Source organism: Bidens hawaiensis, unplaced genomic scaffold (genome assembly GCF_021521415.1).
Source record: "Bidens hawaiensis isolate Kalapana, Puna unplaced genomic scaffold, B.hawaiensis_p1.1 tig00003241_1, whole genome shotgun sequence".
NCBI classification, from domain to species: domain Eukaryota; kingdom Viridiplantae; phylum Streptophyta; class Magnoliopsida; order Asterales; family Asteraceae; genus Bidens; species Bidens hawaiensis.
In genome coordinates, this window is record NW_027491177.1 from 306,536 (window position 1) to 329,552 (window position 23,017).

General features: G+C 33.4%; 1 protein-coding gene, 1 non-coding gene and 1 pseudogene across 2 annotated transcripts; 2 read left to right on the top strand and 1 right to left on the bottom strand.

Moving 5' to 3' along the window:
• Window positions 1-8,489: 8,489 nt before the first annotated feature.
• LOC143622652 (uncharacterized) lies at window positions 8,490-10,682 on the top strand. Its single transcript, XM_077093739.1, has 4 exons — window positions 8,490-8,701; window positions 8,858-8,939; window positions 9,124-9,322; window positions 10,161-10,682. The coding sequence occupies exons 1-4, from the start codon at window positions 8,490-8,492 to the stop codon at window positions 10,181-10,183; spliced, it is 516 nt and encodes a 171-aa protein (XP_076949854.1). The 3' UTR covers window positions 10,184-10,682.
• Window positions 10,683-16,938: 6,256 nt separating this feature from the next.
• LOC143622653 (transcription factor HEC2 pseudogene) lies at window positions 16,939-17,540 on the bottom strand (annotated as a pseudogene).
• Window positions 17,541-22,607: 5,067 nt separating this feature from the next.
• On the top strand, window positions 22,608-22,680 carry TRNAR-UCU (transfer RNA arginine (anticodon UCU)). Its single transcript has one exon. It is a non-coding gene; the product is annotated as a tRNA-Arg (tRNA).
• Window positions 22,681-23,017: the final 337 nt, after the last annotated feature.

Sequence of the window (23,017 nt, forward strand, 5' to 3'; positions counted from 1 at the left end):
CTCCACCCACATACCAAGAAGGCGTTTGTTATAAGATGGCGATGGGTCTTGAAAAGCGTGCCAACGAGTGTTGAAAATTGGTGTTATCGTTTGGTGACAAGAAAAGAAGTATTGATCGAGAAGGCAAAAGAAACCAAGCGGCGTGGGAGTGCTGCTCGAGTTCTTAGGGTTTCTAAAACGCCAACAAGGTTAGGTGTAATGTCAAATGAATATAATAAAATATTATATTAAAGGCTTAAGCCATAAGTCGAGGTTATACTCGATATCTCGATAAAAGAAAAGAATAAAAGATATGTTGTGATAGATAAATATATATGTGTGTGCAAGTATATATATTCTTTGTTATGGAAATATTATTTAAGTAATAATGAGTATTCTTAAATAATAAAAGAAAATAATGCGTTTCTTTGAGAAGAAGAAACGTCGGGTTTCATAAATAAACTAAAGGTTTATAATTACTTTTAAACTAAAGGTTTTCAAGTAAAAGAGATCTATGAACTAAAGGTTCATCGAGGTAGAGTTATAAATAAAACTAAAGGTCTTGAGCCGGATTGTATATCCGACTAACAAATGGTTATACTCGTACTATAGGTGCGAGATAGCAAGGGAAAGACCCTCGGACGGTGTTGAAGCCGATCCCAAAGTGATAAGGTGAATACGCCCCCAAACTTTTAAACTTGTTTTCAAATGAGTCAAACATGTTATATGAAAATGTTTACAAGGGACTACGTGTCCCTAAAACCATTATAAATGAGAGTATAAACCTAGCCCTCAGGCTGTGGTATACGTGTGTCTGGATCATTACATATGTGGTAGTATGCGATGGGCACATCGCACCACCTTGATCGTAGGACGCTTTCCCGCGGGAAGTACGATCATTGTGTATACTTACGGGTACTTAACTAAGTCGAACGCTGCGGTGTTTGCTGAGGTGACCTAGAGTAGAGACTTGAATTTTAAATGTGTTATTTAACTTTGTTATTCCTAAGCCATGATGGGCCGAGGCAGGCATAGTCTCGAGGGGCAATAAAGTAAAAGAAAATATTTTAGCGTCAGCATGTTCACCAGCATTCGTTGCTGACGTATTTTATTTACATTTTGCAGGTGAATAGGATAGCGCTTGGAATGCCGAAGTGCTATAAATATCCGATGGCTCGGATTTTGTTTTGTATAAATTCAAATATATAAATGGTGGTTTTGTAATGATAAAACAAGTAAACTTTTGAACTTAAATGGGAATCTTTTATAATCCCGTCTTTTGTAATATTACAACTTTAATCCACAAGTTTTATAAGTCTTCCGCTAATATAACGCAACTCTGATTTATTTACATTTATGGTACCAACTATTGGTCGCACTCATAGGCCCAAGATGGGGGTGTGACAAAGAGAGGCTTTTGTTAGTGGAGGCTTTTGTAATTGGCAATGTTTTAAAAACCGGTATTTTACTTGTACCGGATTGGGCTAAAATATGGTACAACCGGTTGAACCGGGTTATACCGGAAGGTTTAACCGGTTGAATAGTTTACTTTATAATTCCTATAAATTTAACTTCAATCCAAAAATAACCCAAAAGTAAATGATTTTATAACAAAAAATAATCCAAAAGTTAATCTATATTAAAAACATAATGCAAAAACACTTAATTTTTTAAAAAATAGTCATTAGTTTACACGTTTGAATGTTAATTGTTGGGTTAAAAGTAAATTTGAAAAAATATGGGCCCCAAATATAAAAATTTCTCGGGCATAGAACCGGTATTTTTGAAAAAACCGTCTGTACGATGTTTAGCAAACCGGACTCCAAATACCGGCTTGTTGTGTGAAATCCGGTTTTACAGCTTCAACCGGCTGGTTTGAACCGGTTTCTAAAACACTTGTAATTGGAGTAAACCGGGTGCCTTAAAGAAACATGTTGGGGAAGTTAATAGTGTTCACAATAATTCGGGCAAAAATGTAGCAATCTTTTGAACCAAAAGCGATCCTATGAGGCGAATGTCAATAAGCATAGTATTGAAGAAAATATTGCAAATTTGTATCGATTATGAAGCTTATCAAGACGGCTTTACGCAATCGAACGAGTGATGAGTATTTGAACAATGCTTTAATTTGTGCAGTCGAAAGGAAAACGTTTGATAAAGTAAATGAAGAAGATGTAATGGCTCGATTTCAAGCTTTCAAAAACTGAAGAGGAGAAATTTACAGCCCAACCTAGATCCGCTAATATTGATTCATTAACCCGGTTAGTTTAAATTTATTTGTTGTCGTATATTTTTATATTTATTTTATTAATATTGTATGAAATATGGGGAATTCTTTTTTGAGCCCTACCCCTATTTGTTAGGCATCATTGTTTCCAAGAAGAGGTTGCGGGTTTGAATTTGGTTTAAGGTGTCTTTTTTCCCTTTATTTTTAAATAAGTGAACCACTATTAGACTTTTGTTTCGAATTTGATTGTTTATATTTGATTTTGATTTCTAGTCAACTGGTTTAGCTAGTTTAGTTTGTTGCTTTATTTAATCATGCACTCCACGTGTCTTGTAAAAGTTTATTAAAGATTAAAGTCATCACATTGCTATCCAAATACAAAAGCACACCTCGATCGGGGTACTTTATACTTTATAGTATTAATCCATCGTTCAACTAAGCATAAAGGCACAGTTTAAGGCTCATATGTTGGTTCATCAACTATATCGCCTGGGGACAAATCTCTCACAAACATTCACACATTTCCACAAAACATACTTTAATGTCAGGTAACTTTCATAGATTACCATAACCTATAGACAATTGCATGAGATAGACCCTTTATTGTCTTTTTAAGACATTATTTTAAAAACACATACATCACTATTAAAAATAATTACTTTAACGTGTACCCTAAATTTTAGAAAAATTGAAAAAAAAAACTCATGAAGTCACGAACAATGTTAGAATACTTATCTCCTATCTTTCCAATATATAAATGCAATATAGTATGTACGTGGAAAAGTAATAAACCTACAGTTGGTACTAACAACGTCAAAACTTAAACAATTAATTACTCGCTACACTTAAAGCATCCCCGATTGTCATTAACCAGCTCACGTGGCGCTTGTATCGAGGCAAGACATCCTTGTACCATTCGTAGGGTGGCTTCGGTGAAGACAAACGTGCAAAGTGGGGCGATGGGGAGCCAGCGACGATTTTCATTTCTTTTCTTGTTGTTGTAGATAATTTGTATAATAAGTTAAAAAGTGTTATAATACTTTGTACAATTTAAAGTAATATGTGTATATATTTGTGATTTTTTATAAGATATCTAAAACTTCATAAAACTTGTAAAAAGAGTTGTAACTTGTAGTTTAATGATTTTTTTAATAGATGTCATTATTTTAATCGCTATTTTTGGTCTCCACAAATCTCTCATTTTATATTTTAAAAAGGGATGAATACGATCAATAGAAGTCAATGTCAAGTTAGGGATGGGCAGTATTCCTTTTATATCATGTCCACATCATAAACCATTTCTTTTGTTCTTTGTCCCACACCTCCCTTTCATATGACACTACTCTCCCGACCCTTATTTATTTTTTTAAGATGATAACCACAATCAACTATTTTTGTAACTTCAATACTCCTAAATATATCTTTTCACAATAAGATGATTTTTAGAATGACATAATATATAAATTATCACATCTCATCAACAAGTTCCAGATTTCAAATTCGATAAAATTATTAATTTATTATTAAGCTGCTAAAGTCACGTTTTTTTTAAAATATTTTTAAATTTTAATGAAATGTTGTATGATATTTTTGACACAATTTTGGTTGTGTTGGTTGTAAATAACACAATTATAAAAGCTGTTTCTTTTATAATATATAAATGAGACTTTTGCAAAAATAACAATAATAAAATAAATATGATGTTTGGTGTTCCAAGAATTTCTAAAAACAAAAATACTCAAATTCAAGGTTTTGCGTTTGTGTTTGTTTGGTAACCTACGTACGTAGGGGCCCTTCATCAATTGTTTGACACCTTGAATGAGAAAGAAGAATGACGTATGTCATTAGCCAAAGGTGGTGAACTTTTGGGGAGCTGAACCATAGTGATCAGGGAGGGAGTTCAAACTGAGGTAGAACTTGAATTAGATGTGAGCAGGCTGTCTTGTGGGTAAGCCAAATTCGGTCACGACTTTAAGTCTATTTAAAATAGAAGTTATGCATTTTTTGTTATTGAAAGTATATTTCTTTTAGAATTAGTAACTAAGTGATAGACCATTAGCTAAGAAGAAGTGATTCATATACATTCACTACATATCATCAATATTTCATAATTCGTACATATTAGCTCTAATGCTATACGTATAAAAAAAACCTCAACATTTTAGATAGCTATAGGCCTCTATATAAGTTGGGCCCTTGATGTGGGTGATGATATAAACAACCATGAAGTTCCAACATGGTGAAGTGGTTATAGCTAGAGGTGCATAAAAAACTCAAACAAGGAACCGAACCGGACCTGAAATAAAGATCCGTAACCGGTTTTTTAATGCTCGGGTTTTTAATACCCAAACCTGTACCTGACTCTACCCGTAGGGTATGGATAGGGTATGCATTTCGGTAGTAAAACCGAACCCGATTTGTACCCGGTAATACCCGAAAACCCGAAAACCCGAACCAGTTCCATACCCAGAACCGGGTTTTTCCAATGCCCGAAACCGGGTATTTCAAATACCCGATGTATACCCGAAAAATACCTTAAGAATACACGAAAAATACCCCTAAAAAGTGCAACCTTTTAAAAAATCAAATCTATACCCGAAAAATACCCGAAAAAAAGCCCGAAAATAGGGTATGCAAATACCCAATTTTAGAATACCCGGTTCTATACCCGACCCGAACCCGATGCATAGGATATAGTTTTTAGAGACAATACCCGGACCCAAACCCGACCCGGATATTACCAATACCCGATTTTTCAATACCCGATCATACCCGAACCCGAGTATTTGAAAAACCCGATTTATGCACCTCTAGTTATAGCCTCATTGGTTGGCTATGGATAGACCAAGAATACACATTGTATCTCCTACAAATGTTAGGAGCTACGATGACATCTAAAAATTTGTGTTTACAACTACGTGGTCATTTATGTACGTTGTCACTTCTTTTGATAAACAAAAGTTGGACAATATAACGGAGAATGAAAAAGGTTTGATGTACAAGAACGGGACAGATTTGGTTCTAATTGAAGAACCACTTGATTATACCAAGTGCTATGGGGCGCCCTTAAGAGGCCTTTTTGGGCGACGTGGGCACCGAACACCGCCGTGGGGCGTCAACGGACGACGGGCGGCGAAGGTTCGGCCAACCCAACGGCCGGCGCGGTTCAATGAATTTTGGTGGGCCCCCCTCCAACGTTCATATAACGACTTTTTTTTTTTAAAAAAAATATTATTTTATTTATAAATATCAACCCATTTTATCAATTTTTTCTCAAACAAATACCCTCGGATGTCCCGGTTCGAATCCTGATTCCGACCGGATTTCACCAGAACATTAAAACATGTCGTGCCTTCGGGCGGGGTGAGCCAACTGGGTTTTACCGGGAACGTCAAGCTAAACTTGGATGTCAGCGTGGATCCCGACCATATCAACATAGTTGGCATGAGTGGGTTGGCGGGGTGCGACGTGTTCGCGCAGTGAGATAACTTAACTGTGAAATTCATCATTCGAAAAAAAAAACTCTCTACCATGGATCATTTCTCAAATTTCACAAGCTCGAGCTCAAACCCGAACACGAGCTCGAGCTTAAACTCGAACCAAAACCCAAACACGAACCCAAACTCGTGGGATCCGGCTCAAATGTGGTGGGCTAGTGTGCTCGCAAACAACAATGATCCTACCAACCCTTTCTATGCCAGCCAGAATCTACCCGTAATGCCTCAAACTGTACAACCGTTTTCGTTTATGCCGTTTATGCCTCCGCCACCCCCAACCCAAATACCCTAAACCCCAATACTCGAAACCCAAGTTCACGAAACCCAAGTAGACGAACAGCAAGTTCGTCGCAAACGAAGCCATAAAAAGAAGGTTGATGCCGATCAAATACTCACCGAAAAGTTTGACAGAAAAGAGTGGGAAGACGATGAGGAAGCGGCGTTGGTGCAAACGTGGACGCCGAACATTAGTTCTAATTTTTTTTTCTACTTGTACGTTTTTTTAGTTTAATTTAGTTTGATTTTTTATTATATTTTAAGTTTAATAAAGTTGTTGACTTTTTAGTTTTATATAAAAATAAATAAAAAATTAAAGGGGTAGTATTAATTATAATTAGATACCCTCACTGGCTCACATGTGGTAAAGCACTCATCACCAACATTGGTTGTGAGTTGTGACTAGTTTATGTGACTTTAAAGTTCGTGCAAAACTTCTTCATGAATCATGGTGACCAAGTATCTAGCAAGTCTATAAGAATTTGCATTTTAAATAATTCTGTACGATTTTCACACGTCTCCGTACGGATTTAGACATTTTAGAGAAAACGCCTTGGGGTTAGATGTGACCTCTTAGAAGACGTCTGTGTAGACGTTTTCTCTAAAATATGTCACGTGTCAGCAAATAAGTTTCAGAGGCTATTCATGTTTATTTTAGTTTTTGTCAATTGTGCATGGTTATTTTGATGATTTTCTCAAATAAGAGTTTTCCGAAATAGAGGATTTTACCATCTGATTAGAATCCGAAATTTCTCTAAAATATTTTGATGATACTTCAAGGATAAATTTCTTTTAAAGTCGGATATCCGAACTCTCAGATAGTGGATTTTACCATCTGTTATGAATCCGAAATTTCGGATATCTGAATGCTCGGATAGTGAATTAAATATCCGAAAATCTGGAAAAAGATAATAACTATAAAAATTAAGGAATTATTTTTAAAATAATTTCGAATATCCGAAACATCCGAAATCCAAAATATGAATCAAAGTTTTTGAAAATTACCTGAAATATAAAAAATTAACTGAAATTTATAAATAATATTTTTTATTTAATAATAAAAAATATTTCAAAACATGTATCGTAAACCGAATCCGAGAATTCGGATACGAATTCGAATACCAATTGGAATTATTTTTAAAAAACCCGGTATATGTATAGCATCCGATATAAAATGAAGGGGGAATTAAGAAAAGAGAAAAGCGGTGGGGAGAAGCAGCACATGCGTGATACCCCACAGTTTTTGGCTCCAAATACCCCACCTACAAAATCCCAGCAGGTCTGAATATATCCAATTTATTATTATTAAGATGCATTGCGTCAAACACCTTCTCTGCATTCTCTCTTGGCCAATAGTAAGTATCCATCTCACTCTTTTCAACACACACAGACATTCTTATCAGGTTAGTAAACCCTTACTATTTGATTCTAATCTTCACGTCAATTAACAAACCTAATATGTTTGATGCATACATTTACTTGATTTTTGGTTTGTTTGTCTGGTTTTGTACTTGTAACTTTGGAACCATATGTATCTTCACGAGTCTTCCAGTGGTCCTGAACAAATTAATTTCTCAAATTGACATTTTTGTTACCTTGTGTTACCTTTCCCCTAAATCTATCACATGTTATTTGTATAATAATATTGCATTGAGTTTCATTATTCATGCCGTGTGTATTATGCTGAATTTGACAACAAATTGTCTGCAACTACTTGGATTCTAGTTTACTAGATTCAGTCATATTATTATTACTATTAGAGTACTATCTAACCCTAGTCCAGAACACACATTTTAGGAGGTATTGATGCAATGCGCGACCGCGAGTGCTATTCGCCTGAATTAAGATCTATGAATAAGGATTCGAATTCGTTTCATACCGCGGGTGCGTACACGAGCCCGGGTACCCCAGATTACGGTGATAATAATGGTAGAGGGTTTCATAAGGGTTGGTGTTCGGAACGGGTACCTTTGCCAAATATTAATGTTAAGCAGAGGCGTACGAGTGTGAATGTATTGATGCCGTTTAATAATGGGAGAGCGTTGCCTTCGAAATGGGATGATGCGGAGAGGTGGATTACGGGTCCGGTGTCGGGTTCTGGAGTTTGTAAGGCTTTAGCGCCGTTGCCGCCTCAGCGGCGACCCAAGTCGAAGAGTGGACCGTTGGGTGTGACTCCTGGAGACGCATACTTTTCGAGCTATTCGCCTGGTTTTCGCTTGGTTGAAAGTGGGAGAACAAATGGTATTTTTGCAGGCTCGCCGCTTACGACTGGTGTTTTGGTGCTGAATGGATATTCTTTTCATCATGGTGGAATTGATGCGCAAGTGGGCCCGTCAGGAATGTTTATGGAGTCTGCATCTCTAGATTCTCAAGGTATAATCTTGTTCCATTTGGTTTAGTATGTGTTAGTCTTGTATGCGTTATTTGATGTTTGTCTGTGACTTATGTAATAATGTGCAGATGAAACAATTGACGGAAACAATGTTACTCGTGTTGTATCAAGGCGAGATATGGCTCCACAAATGAGCCCAGTTGAAAGCCCAGAGTCATCTCCAAAACCTCCACCTGTGGAAGTCAAGGATGTCCAGGTGGACAAAAGAGTCACCATGACAAAGAAACCGAAAAGACGCCCAAAGAGAGTTGAAAAGAACGGGTCAACAGAGGTCAAGGACTTGGCTTTGACATGGAGTCCTATTACAGAAGGAGCAATGGAATTGTCAAAGTATGTCTCTAATGCTTGTTTTAGTACATTATTAATTACTTGTGAATACACCAATTACCTGCAAAGTTTGACTCATTTTTGAATCTATATATGTGCATATGTATATGTATTTGTATTATATAAATAATTGATTTTCCATTTTTAAATGTATTGCAGGCTCCAGAAAGAGGAAGCAAGGATAACTGCTTGGGAGAATCTGCAGCATGCAAAAGCAGAGGCATCAATCCGTAAACTTGAGGTTTATTTACTTAATTATAGTTTATTATTACTTTTCAGTATCATTAAAACTGAATAATTAGAAAGATATGCTTAATACATCTACACTTGTAATAGAAGGCTAATGCCTTGTTCATTAGTGTACTTGAGGTTTCTGTAAACATCTTTTTTATTGAATGAGAACCATTTGTTATTTCTTTTACCAGATGAAACTGGAAAAGAAGAAAGCAGACTCCATGGACAAAATTATGAACAAGCTTAAAACTTCTCAAATGAAAGCCCAAGAAATGAGAAAAACCATGTCAGCAAATCAGGCTCCGAGAACCACTCACAAGGTCATGTTCTTTCACAGATATCCAAAGATCTCTCTCACCCGCTGCTTCGTTCCAAACATCCTTAAATCAGGTCGACTTCAATTCGTATTTCTATTCTTAATTCTTCCTTCTACTTGTTATCTGCTTTTAATCGGTTTGTTGCAAAATTTACTAATGACAATATTACACTTTTGTCCTTTAGGTATATAGCAATTTTCAGGTTTCGACCTTAAACGAAGGGAACAACAAAAAATGTCCTTTATGTTCAAATTTGTTTACAAGTTTCGTCATTTCCACTAATGGGCGTTAGTTTTTCGGTTTAGTCCAATCATGTGCATTGCACATGAGGGTAATCTGGTCATTTTATTCTTTTTAATTAAAAAAGTTTGAAAAGGGTGGTGGGCTCAATAAAAGAACCAACGTGAATGAAAAATAAAAAAGAGTGGCGGGCCCAATTCAAAAGGTAAAATGAATAAATTGCCCTCATGTGCTATACACATGTAACACATGGGACAAGACTTAACTGGAAAATCTAACGCCCGTTAGTGGAAATGATGAAACGTGTAAACAAGTTTGAACATAAAGGATGATTTCTGTTATTACGAAGCCTGAAATTTGCTATACACCTGAAGAGCCAAAAGTTTAATGTACTCTTTACTACGTAATATAGTAATACTCGATGTGGGAATCTGTTGAGGTCAAAGTTTGTCAAGTTTGACCTTGTAGTTCAAGTTTTATTTGTTTCAAACTATCAACATATTCATCACTTAATGTTCAATTTGCATCCTTTTTTTCTAACCAAGAAATTTGTGGTTGTTTTGGAGAGTGTATAGTTTCTTTTGCAATTCTGTTAGTGTGCATCTCTCCAAATATCCTTGTTTAAGATTATTTATTTCAAAAAATGTGAATTGATTTTCTTGTATCTGCAGACAAATCAGAACTGGAAAGCTGAAGACAACAGTGACAAGGTAGGTAAACTGTGGTACAAGTGTACAACTTATGCTTCATTATGATATTGTTGGAATATAAGCATGTTGATAGCATCTTCATGCAATTTTGGGAATGAATGGTTAGTAGTATCAAGATAAATGCATTCCAAGTGCTAGTGGACTATATAACCAAGGGCACTTGTTATCATCTCTCAAGTATTTTTGAACAGGTAAATACGTAGTTATCGATTGTACCAACTCTGACTTGTATTCATTCATAAAACGAGCCGCCCTCTGAATTTTTTGAGCAAAAGGTAACTTGTATTCCAGACAATTTTTTAAATTCACGCGGGTGAAGATGTTAGGTTGTAAGTAATGTCTAAACTCAAATACCACAAGTGTGTTTTAGGTGTGCTGGTTGTGGATGCTAAAGAGAACTCTACATGTAGTCTTGAGAAGTTTTCACTCGGGTAACTAAAAACAAAGCCGTCAGGTTGTTATGGGCAAATCGGTCAATACTAAGCAAACATTAAATTAAACTCGCAATTTTATCCTTGGAATGCTTGAAAAAAGAAAGTGAAATCAATGACGGGTTTAGAACTTTTGTCAAAATGAGTCTGGTAAAAACTGGCTGCGTTAAAGTTGTAAATAATCTCTTATATTGTATTTTTTAAGTTGAATTATTTAACCGAAAATACTCAAAAAGAAAACGCCTAATGCCCACCTAAATCCCTAAAATTAAGTAAACCTTAAGAAAAAAACAACAAAAGTATACTATACAAGTACATAAAAGAAGATTTATGTAAGTTATCTCTTGAACAGATCGTATGAGAAAGTTTAAAATAGTACATGCGTTGTAATAAAATCATTAATAATTAGTTTAGATTGTGAACGAGATTCCACCATCTTTCTTGTAACCCCAAGCTATATAAAAAATCTCCTTTTAACTATCAACCCAGACACCATGTTAAGAGGCTCACAGTTTACTGACTTACTCTACCTTAACAAACACTTTAATAATATTGGGCTACAAACCCTTTGGTCCCGAACTACGTTAACGAAACTTTACCTTCACAGTTATACTAATCAAGTATATTAATTTGTAAATAATATCTAACTCACACAGTGTCTTACTTATATTTTTACATACATATTTAACATAAGTTATTATATTTATTTAACTATATAAAGTTTCCTTATCATAATTAAAAATTTAAACTTCCTCCCTATATTTCAAGTTTTGAAATTTAAGGATTTCTCGCTATTAAACTTTATAAGATACAACTTATTTTAATGTAATGTGCATCACACTTGATTGTGTAATGTTTAAATATTTATAAGTTATAATAAAATTTAAAACTGTGTAATATATGGAATGGATGATATATTTTATCAAATTGATTAGATCTTGAGTTATGTAACATAAACATTACTACTATACTTATTTACATTATATTATAATAATATATAATAAAAAATAAATAATTTAGCTATGAAATACTAATGTGAATAGTGGAATCAATAATAATATTGTTGTTGTTGTGGGATGACATTAGAAATAAGTGAGGTATGTGTGTGGCAAATAGTGAATATGGCAAACTATGACAATGCTTAAATTTATAGTCTTTCACGTAATCTAATTGGTTGTTTGGTAGCCTCTTAATGATTTCATTAAGATCGTGATTACCACTGAATTAGTAATAGTTTCGTATTCTTCAGTAATGTAAAATCCACTTTATAGAACATAGTTCTACGAATTTACAAATTCAAAGGGAACGTAATGTAAAATCCACTTTATAGAACATAGTTCTACAAATTTACAAATTCAAAGGGAACGATAGTTACATGGTTCAATTTCTTTACTCCTTTTTAACTAACTTATCAAAAATCACCATGGGCGGATCTACCTCTTTAACGGGTGGTTCTTGACTTTTAAAATAATAGTGTATTGGTATATCTTTATCTTTACTATATATAATACATCAAACAAGGGCAAATTAAGACGCAACTTTTAAGTAATTTAGAAGTTTTAATGCATGTTGTACAATCTATATCAAGGGTAAAATGGTCATTAACACACTAAATATCACGTGTTATTCAATTTTTCTTATTATATTTACAATTTCTACCTTTAACCTTAACTACCTTATGAAAATTTTACAAATTTATATAAAACTGCCCCCCTCATCTTTAACCTTCAACTTGACAATTCTATTTAATATTTTAACTTTCTAATATTTTTAATATAATATGCTTAAAAAAAAGAAAAAAACATACCGTTGAAACGACCTCATTTTTGTCGACGTTTTGATATAAAAAACTTTCAAAACCGATGTGTTTTTTTAAACTTACAAGTCAATGAAGCATTAAGGTACAACAACAATATGCAACTATAAATAAACCTATAAAATGTTTATAAATACTTAAACATATATGAAATTACAAAACAAGTCATCCCATTTAAACATCAAGTGTTATTCAATTTAAATATATTTACAATTTTTACCCTTTATCCTTGACTACCTTATATGAACATTTTAAAAAACTATACAACATTGCCCTCTCATCTTTAACCCTCAACTTGACAATTCTATTTAATGTTTTAACTTTCTAATATTTTTAATATATTGTGCTTAAAAAAAAAGAAAAAAACATACCGTTGCAACGAGCTCATTTTTGTCAACATTTTGATATAAAAAAAAACTTTTAAAACCAATATGTTTTTTAAAACTTACAAGTCAATGAAGCATCAAGGTAAAACACCAATATGCAACTATAAATAAACCTAAAAATTGTTCTGATACTTAAACATATATGAAATTACAAAACTAAGTCCTCCCATTTAAACATCAAGTGTTATTCAATTTTTCTTAATATATTTATACCTTTTACCCTTTATCTTTGACTACCTTATAAAAATTTTAAAAATTTATACAAGATTTCTCCATCATATTTAACCCTCAACTTGAAAAATCTATTTAATGTTTTAACTTTCTAATATTTTTAATATATTATGCTTTAAAAAAAGGAAAAAAAAAACTTACCGTTGCAACAAGCTCATTTTTTTCGATGTTTCAATATAAAAACTTTCAAAACCGATGTGATTTTTAAAACTTACAAGTCAATAAATCATTAAGGTACAACACCAATATGCAACTATAAATAAACCTATCAAATGTTCAAATACATAAACATGCATACATAAACATGTATTAATGTGCAACCCACCCAGCGAGAAACACATACTTTGATAATCATGTAACAAATTTAAAAAAATTGGTATCCAAAAAGGTATATATAAAATTTAATATTTTTCTTATAGATAAGATTATAATCTTAGAGAAAATAGTATTTTGTTGTTATGTGGCGTATTTTGATAATCGTGTAACGTTAAAAAATTATGAAGAAAAAAACTACGAATCGAACAAAGTTAAAACATGTATTTGTATATTGATAATCATGTAACTCAACTGTTGAAACTTTAAACTAAATCGTTACTAATTGTTTGGTTTCACGCATTGAGCCTCAATAATAAGTTTACCGTTCGACCCGGTCTGATTTTATCTCCGTCGGTTCAGATTACTATGATTTTTGTTACCCGCCGCATCGCGTGGGCACCCGTCTAGTAAAAAATAATATAGCAAATCACCTTATAAATTAGAAGGAAACCATCTTGATTGAATTTAAGCTGTTGGTCTAGTGGATAACTCTCTAAGTTGGTTAACTAAAGGTCACATATTTGAATCCGTTTTACATGATTTTTTTTTAAAAAAAATTTAAGCAGTCTTTTAGGTTTCATAAACCAAAACTTTTAAACAAAGATACAATTACAAAAGTCGTTCTCTGTATTTCTCCCCTCCCCACCATGATTACACAGCGCCACACCTCCTTCCTCCGGTAGTCTGGGCATCCGGCCGTCCACAGACCACCACCGTGAGATCATTTCCCCTGCCACCTTCCTCCAGCCATGCTAGTTGCTACTCTTTCTTGAATCCCCCGACCATGATATCGAGTTTAGATTCATTTGTTAATTATTCTTGATATTGTTAATTGTTTAGATTCATTTGTTAATTGTAAAATTATTTGTTAAATTTTAGATTATAATTAGCAAGATAAATCAATGATAAAGCATTATTATGTAAAAAACCGATCCAAATTATCGAACTGACTCGAATCGTCAATTATACCTGAAATTTTTATATCCAATTATATGTAATTGAGTCATTTAAAACTAGGGCACAAATAATCCAATCACACCCAGCATTTGTAACTGCCCTCCGCTACTTGATAAAAGTAGTAAGGGTAAACAATGTGACACGTATTGCCATACAAAAGATTTTTAACGGATTTGCAAGGTGACAACTCATTTGAAAAAAATGATAAACACATGCCTTAAAAACTTATACAAGAATATGTTATATCGCTTTCCTTCCTTTTACCTTTTTCGTCTTGTGCTTATATGTATGCAATGATATACTATATATATAAAAAAAAGTTGTTACAAGAACCCAAAATAAAATTAAAAAAAATTGTTCCTTGGTAGGGCTGCTTACGAAGCGAGCTAGCCCTGAGCCTATCTAGCTTCATCTAACGTTTCGGCTTGGAGTTAAACAAGCCGGTTTGATTTGGCACAGCTATTCTTAATCAGGAGTTAAAATTTGAGTTTGAACTCAGGTTAGACAACTACTTTTAAATGACGTTTATAATTAATAGTTTAATAAACATGAGTAATATTGGACTTCTTTTTGGTTCTTATTTGCCATACAAATGCTTCGACATTCTTTCCATAAAGCTCCATACAAATACTCCTTTAGTATAGAATGGATTTCGTCTAAGAAGCATGGAAATGAATGTGACACACGAGTTTTAGAGATCATGAGGCTATTTGCGTCCATTTATGTACACGTGTTTTGGTTAAACAATAACACCTTGTAAAATGAGATAACCGCAACATGGTTAATGTAATAAGAATACCTTTCCACAATTTGTATATATGTTAGAAACGTACTTAAATGGCATAAATTGAGAGAGAATTGTATAACAAAACTATTAAATGTTTCATTGCACTTTATAAATTTGTCATTTTAGAAAAATATAGCAATATGTATGTGGTAATGTGACTCGTAAAAAGTTAATAAAATTATTGATTTTATAATATAAAATTTAAAAATAATATTTGAGTTTAAGACATTGATAATATTATTATTAAATGAAAAGAAGAACCCTCGTTCATCCGTTACTAACTTTCATTTATTTACGAAGTTGGTACCGTGTCAAATGACGATTAAAGTAGTTTGTTCAAAGTTTTTTTTAACGATCAACGAAACGAAGCCCGACCATTCAAGTACATTCATTGGCAAAAAGTCATCCAAGCCCACGAGCACACACAATGCTGGTGACATGCCTGCAACCAATTTAATGAGAAACCCACCCAATGGGCCACTATGGTAAAACCTTGACTTGCTTGCACATGAAAATTTGTCAAAAACTAGACTTAAACCAGTAACACCTTCCTTAGAGAAAGACCCCCGTTAGAGAAAGTTACTGAGACACTAGCATACTTCTAGAGCGCTACTCATTTGGTAATTAAATCAAAGTTGTTTTCAAACTCAATCCCGAACATACCATTAATAATTATATATATACCATATATAAATAGTGAAAAAGTATTTGGCACATACAAGCATAACCAGCAGGGCCGGCTACGAAAAGACGAAAAAAATATTGGGCCAAAGGCAAACTTTATTTTTGGCCTTAAGCAAAAGAAACATTTTGTTGGGTTGAAACAATTTAATTATAAATGGCTTATTTGATTATGATTTAAGTTGTGTAAAAAACTTTTGTATAAAAATAAGCTTAAAATTGTCTCAAATAAGACAAGAACCTACAACTTTTTTGTTAGATGTCATACCCCTTTACCATTAGACCAAGCTATTGGTTATGTAATTGTGTTGAAACATTGATTATACACATGTTTTTGATAAAAATACATATAATCTTTTTTTGAAAAAAAAAACTTTCGTGCCTAGCAAGATGTCGGGCCTATGACCATCGACTACCCTGGCATGCCTCAAAGACGGCCCAGTTATTATCTCATTCTTCCACCAAGCTTTAAGTTAAAGCGAAGCCGTGCCCTTACCTTGCTTCACCCCACCTCACCTCACCTCACCTCACCTCACCATGCCCATAACAGAAAATAAATTATAAAATACTCATCCCCTTGTTTACCCAAAAGTTAATATTTTTACACACATATGGTATATCAATTCAATCGTAATAGAAAACTGTACACATATACTTTTAATTATTTTCTCTTTCTTTGTTCTATAGAAATTGAACGCATCAAAGATCTAGAGACTGATAGACACTTTATTCAAGACTATTATCCAATTATACATCTAAATGAAAGAGGCATGCATGCAGCAGGATAAACAGCACTGCTTCATCGCATTGTTTAGCCTTAGCCAAGAGCCCAACAATATAAGATCAAGCATTTTATGTAAATCAAGTAAACATAATTTTACTTTATAGATATATTGATATTTCTTTATCGTTACACACATAATATATCCGATCACTATTTCTAGTCAGATAACATATATATGCATGATATAGTTAGCTCACTACCCGATTAATTCTCATTCAAATCACAGTACAAATTAACACAAATCCTAGCATAACTGAACCTAAACATTTTTATAACATAAATCATATATCAAATTACTAAACTACCCTCCATCTCTCCTCACAAACCCCAAAAAAGAAAGAAAATAAACATTCACCTAAGCAACTCCATAGAGTGATTATTAGCACCATGAGCCACAATATTGTTAAACCCCAGTGGCGGTGGCAAGCGGTGGCCACCGCCACCGACGCCCGCAGCTTGTAGTTCCAAGGATTGCACTTGTTTTTTCAAGAACTTCATGTAATGAGCAGCCTCATCCAACATGGAAGCAGTGTCCATTTTCGTACCACCAGGAACTAATCTCTGAAGTATCCTAATCCTCTGGCTGATCCTCTCTCGGCGGTGTCTTGCCGCTATACTCTGCGGGTCATTCGATAGCTTAACATTCCATCTCTTAGGCGCCTTTATGGACTCGGGGTCTATATGCACGGGCTGCAACGCTGCCATGCGGAATATCATCTCCCGCATGGCCTCCGCGGACTCCGGTTTCTGATGAAACCCTGTCCCCAAAGGCGGTGGATAACGGTAAACAACTGGTGGTGGTGTAAGGTGGTTGTTGGTGGAGATTCCGCCGGAGAATTGCATGATTGGTGATTCGGAAAGATCTTGGAAATGAAGAGGAAATTGTGGTTCATGATCCTCAAGCTGATCCATCATGAGAGGCATCATATCCATTTGATATGATGGTATTTGGGTTGGAATTAAAGAATTAGGGTTTTGTGAATATGAATGAGTATAGTACAGTACTCATGAAGGAATTATATGCAAGTGGAAGGGGTATAAATAATAATGTTTTCAACCTTGAAGCCTAACAGTTTTACTAGGGTTCGTATTTATTGCTACAGCAGATAATAGATCAGATATTTATGATTTATGTTTGCATGTGATCAATTTTGGTATATGTATGTATAAAAAGAAAAGTTTTAAATGGAAATTAGTCAAATTACATGATAAAGATTACATAATCTACATTTTAACTATTTTTCAGTCTGAAACTGAACTGAATACTAAGTTATTTGAATCATGGATGCCCTTCATATCGTATCGGTACCGGTCCTGAATTTCTTTAAAATTTGGTACTGGTATCGGTGATGAAAATTTCAAATTCTACACCTTTACCGTAGACAAAAATTTGATAAATATCAGTACTGAACCATACCAATCCCGAAACCTCAAGTAACTGGTACCGAAACTGTACTTGTTTAGTACCAACCGGTACCACCATTTGTTCATCCCTAATTTGAATTATATGCATATAACTATATAAGTAGATAACTTTTGCTTCACAGGATTTAATGTAATAAGTGCTCAATGCTCATGTCACTTTAGTATGAAGCAATAATATACGTTTATGCGTATACATTAATAAGTGTATGTGCATAGACATGTATGTATTAAGGGAAAATCAAAAACAAAAGGCAAATTGACTAAGAAAACTCAAAAGTCAACTTTTCAAAACTAGATGTCACCAATGAGATACCCTCTTTAGAGTTTAGACACTACTAGACAACAACTAAGTCTAACACTAATCTCATAAAAAAAAACTTGGCACCGTCACAAACTGGCATGTACATGTCACAAGAGGAGACTAAACAAATGCTAAGCGCCAAGACAGTGCCTATATGCCAGAGGTAAGGCCGAATTACTGCCTATAGGCTCATTGGAGCCGACCCAAGTCCCTAGCAAGCACCATATAGTTGTCTAGATGTTAAAAATATGCTTTGTTTCTCTATTTTGAAGATTTCCCGTGTATTAATAATAAGTGTAATATTAAGTGTAATAATGTACATGATATTAATAAAAGTGATTAATCAACCGTATTACAAACTCAATCATTTCACTAAATCCGAAAATCGGATTTAGTTAAGGTTTGAATGCAGTTAGAAAGATGTATTTACCTATAATCATGTCAATTTTGGAGTTTGAAGTTAACTATACATTATATAATTGATAAGAACCATTTTTTATATGATTTGAACATACATTTTAAACTTAAGCGTTGAAATTATGACCGAATTTATTTCATATCAAAATCGAAAATATAAGTGGAAATAATGTGGTGAATGAATAATTTGGAAGGGTGATGATAAACCATTCATGTTCTTTCATGGCCCATTCTAGCTCCATCATTTTAATGCAATCCTTTAAACTAGATTTTGGATAATTATATAATGAATTGAAGTTAGGGTTCATTTCCACAAAGGTTGTTACACAAAAGAATGGCTATACTATCTCGAGTTATAGTTTTATTGCTCAAGAAACCATCGCCACTATAGGTGTCATACATATATTATTGTAGTATATACATATATAATTGTAGTAGGATCCTTCTATTATAACTTTTAGTTATGATATAAATGATTACAATAGATCTTGTCTACATAACATATCCTATCTAATATATTTGATATAACCACGATCTATCTAATAATATATATGATATATGGATGTATTAGTAAAACTTAAATTCTTTTATTAGTTTATAATAAGGTCTAGATTATTGTTAAAACTTAAAATCTAAAAAGTGAAAAATGGAATGACGTGAATAATGGAAGCAAGAAAGGGTGAAAAATTAAATGGAAGGGTGTTGATGTGGGCAGGTTTGGAAATGTTGTGATTGCTTTAAGCCTTTAAGAAAACCCCACTATCACATGTCATGTGTGTGGACCAATAGCGACTCATATCTAAATTATAGATTTACCTAAAGAAGTTTGACAAAGTCCTACATATATAATATATATCGAGCAGAAAAAAATGTGTTTCTCATTGATATAAACCTAAAGTATATATCCATCAACACATGCATGCTCCTATCTATCTATATATGTTTACACTACTTTGGGTTTTATCTCTCGACCTGTATGAATAAAATATTTTATCGTTATAAACAAAAAAATTACTGTTTTGTTATGTGCTGATCTAATGCAATTAAAATCATTAAATATGATTATTTGGAGTCGACCTTAATCAACTTCTTCTTAAGCTAGAACCACCTCTTCTCACACCAGCTCCACGAGATCTCTTGTTTCCACCATTTTTTTTAATTCATAGAGAGTTATAGGTTTTGCGTGTATAAAATATTGATAGAAAATATAAGTATTTGGTTAATTAAATTAATAAAAAGATCGGTATATTTAAAAGGTTATTCTTTAATTAAATTTCAACGGCTTTCTAGCCGTTGTCCAGCGGCTCACTCCACAAATAATCTCAGTAAAAAGTAACCAAGAAGCTACCTGCTCGACCTCTCCGAGTGGTGGCGTCGGTATAACATAGCGGTTTTCTCATACCCGAAAGTGCCCCTACCGGCCTATCCCCTAACAATAGAGGCGCAGTGATACTCCTTAGTTGGTAACTAACTTAAAAGATGCCAATTGTATAATCTATTAACTATATACAGCGGAAATTAGTAATCAAGTTTATATCTTTTTTAGTAAATTATACATGACAAGAAAAAAAAAAGTGATGGTTTTGGAAGCTAGTAAAGAGGGCAGAGATATAATTCTAAGAAGCTAAAAATGGAGTCGTCCTGGTCAGGAAGCCTTAGACTTATTAGTCTTATGTTGCTTTCCATTTTCTAGTTTGTCCCACTTAAATTATGATAACTCAACATTCAATGATGTTGTTCAAGCCTTAAATGCATAATGGCTGCACCCTCTAATCAAATTGTACGGATCATTACAACTTTAAAATCAAAATCTACTTTTATATCCCTAAATGAACCACCAAACTTTTTACTTTCTTTCCTCATTCTATACAGCACGTGGGTCTATATTTTTTCATCTTTTTTTTTTCAATCAATATTCATATCATCACTATCCAATCAATAGCATTATCATAGGAACGTGCAATGTTATATGCTTTTGTTGGAAAGAAACAACCTTCAACTTAACCATAATCAACTTATAATTAAATCACTAAGAGTCTATACGTACACTAACTAGTCCACTAATTAACATCATCTATCATTAATTTTTAGAGCTATACGTACATCTAATTACCCGGTATATCTCAAGATTAATGACAAGAGCTTAAAGCTTGTTTACCTAGGATGTTCAAGTTTAAATGCTCGTTTTATACAAAGAGATCACCAAATCTAAATGTTCCTATGCGTGTTAAACGAAAAGGCGTGACAGAGGGAGAGTGTATGCATAACCGACACCATAGATAACATATATAAAGTATAAATACATTTGATAATGACTTACAAGAAGTAAGATGAAGATAGGTTAAAAAAAGAACTAAGTAATAAAACAATGGAAAAGTTTTCCATATAAAAAAGTAGATGCAAACTGAATAAAACCTCAAATCTTGGATTCATAGCTTATTTCCAAGAAACATCAAACTAGATGGGGATCGACTATATACTATAATCTTTTAATAGCTGCTACAGGCTATAAAAGATTAAAGAAGTGGTCCATTTATCTTTCATCTTGCTTGGTTCCACAGGCTTTTACTTTCAAGTTAATATTTCCTTTCATGGGTGTTCTTCCTTGTGAATATGAGACACCTAATTTGGTTTCTTTATTTGGATAGCCCCTATTCCACTACTAGACTTGCCTTCTTTTTCAGATTGTCTGCCCATTTTGTTTCTTATTTCTCTTTCTCACCCTTTTCACTCTGCCATCTCTCTGCAAACACACACTTCATAGTTAACTTACTACACAACTAACTCTGACCAATTTACAGTTTTCCAACTGGCTTTTGTTAAGAAGACTCAGATTCTTGATTGATATATATAGGTTGTTAATCAAGAAAGGTGAACAGCATAAAATCATGAATGCTTATGTAATGTAGGCTGATGATCATAAGTAGTCCAAGGGTAAACTAAAGCACAGGGATGTAGTAAATAATTAATATGATGATAAAAGTGTCTTTTGGAAAGCACATGCATGGTTGCCTGAGAACACACAATCAATCCAAAACATAAACACATGACTGACATCCTCACATGGTTTAAGAAAAAGAAAAAATAAAAAACCTTATTTTTGTTTTTTTACCCTTCATGTGAATATTGAGCAAACAAGAAAAAGAAAGTATATTTTTTTTTAACATTAGAATTTCTTTATAAGACTTGGAATCAGTGTCTTCAATCTTCATCATCAAGCATGGAAGTTCCTAGGCATATATAACTTGTTTCAACTTTCAACTACATTAAATGATATCATCTACAACAATTTATTCAAAGAACTTGAATCCAATATATCTATTTAATTAAGTTCAAGTAAAACAAAATTAAGAAAGTGTATAATATATACAAACTGAATCCAAAATATCTATTTAAGTTCAAGTAAAATATGTGTATTATATATACATTTTCTTATTTTTGTTTTATATCCAAACCGACCGTCAATATCCGATTTACCTAAGCCCGTTAATCAATTTGTTAGCAAGGTATTGACGGGTCTATTAGTTTTCCGAGAACAGATTTTTCATGGTTGCCAAAAAAGCATACCAAATAGTGACTAAATTTTTCTCCAGCCAAAATGCTCTTTTTCCAAAATAAACAATACATTTTGGGTATCACATGACTTAAATGCAAAAATAATGGAAAAGGTTGACACGAACGAGTGGATGTTTCAAACACCTTGAGATCATTTTTGGTGCATGTTACGGCATTAACATCAATACATCATAAGTATATGCTGAGACGTTGAGGGAACTTTTATTCTGGGCTTTGAAAAATGTATTATATGATGGTGTGAATAAGTGAGCTAAAAGAATCAACCATGTTAATAACTAGTAAGCAAGTTTTACAGCAACAAGCGCCCATGGCCTAATGGATAAGGCGTCTGACTTCTAATCAGGCGACTGTGGGTTCGAGTCCCACTGGGCGTGAAATTTAATAATTTTTTTGCTATGAATTAAGATATTATTAGATGTAACTATCATTACTTTATTGAATTTTAGTAAAATAGCATATTACGTAATAATATACCTAGCGAAAAAACATATCATAAATGAAACTGTACTTTAGTACATATTTGTTAGTTACATTTGAGAAATCTACTTTTCACTTTGATTTCATATGCACCATGTATATTTTTTTCTTAAGTTAAAAAATCTCGAGCTTAGACGTTCAAAGTTTTGAGGTCAGTCGAAAACCGTAATACAACTACATATGAAAATGAAAGGGAAAAAAAATTGTGGGATGGTTCATGGTTGCCCTGGACCC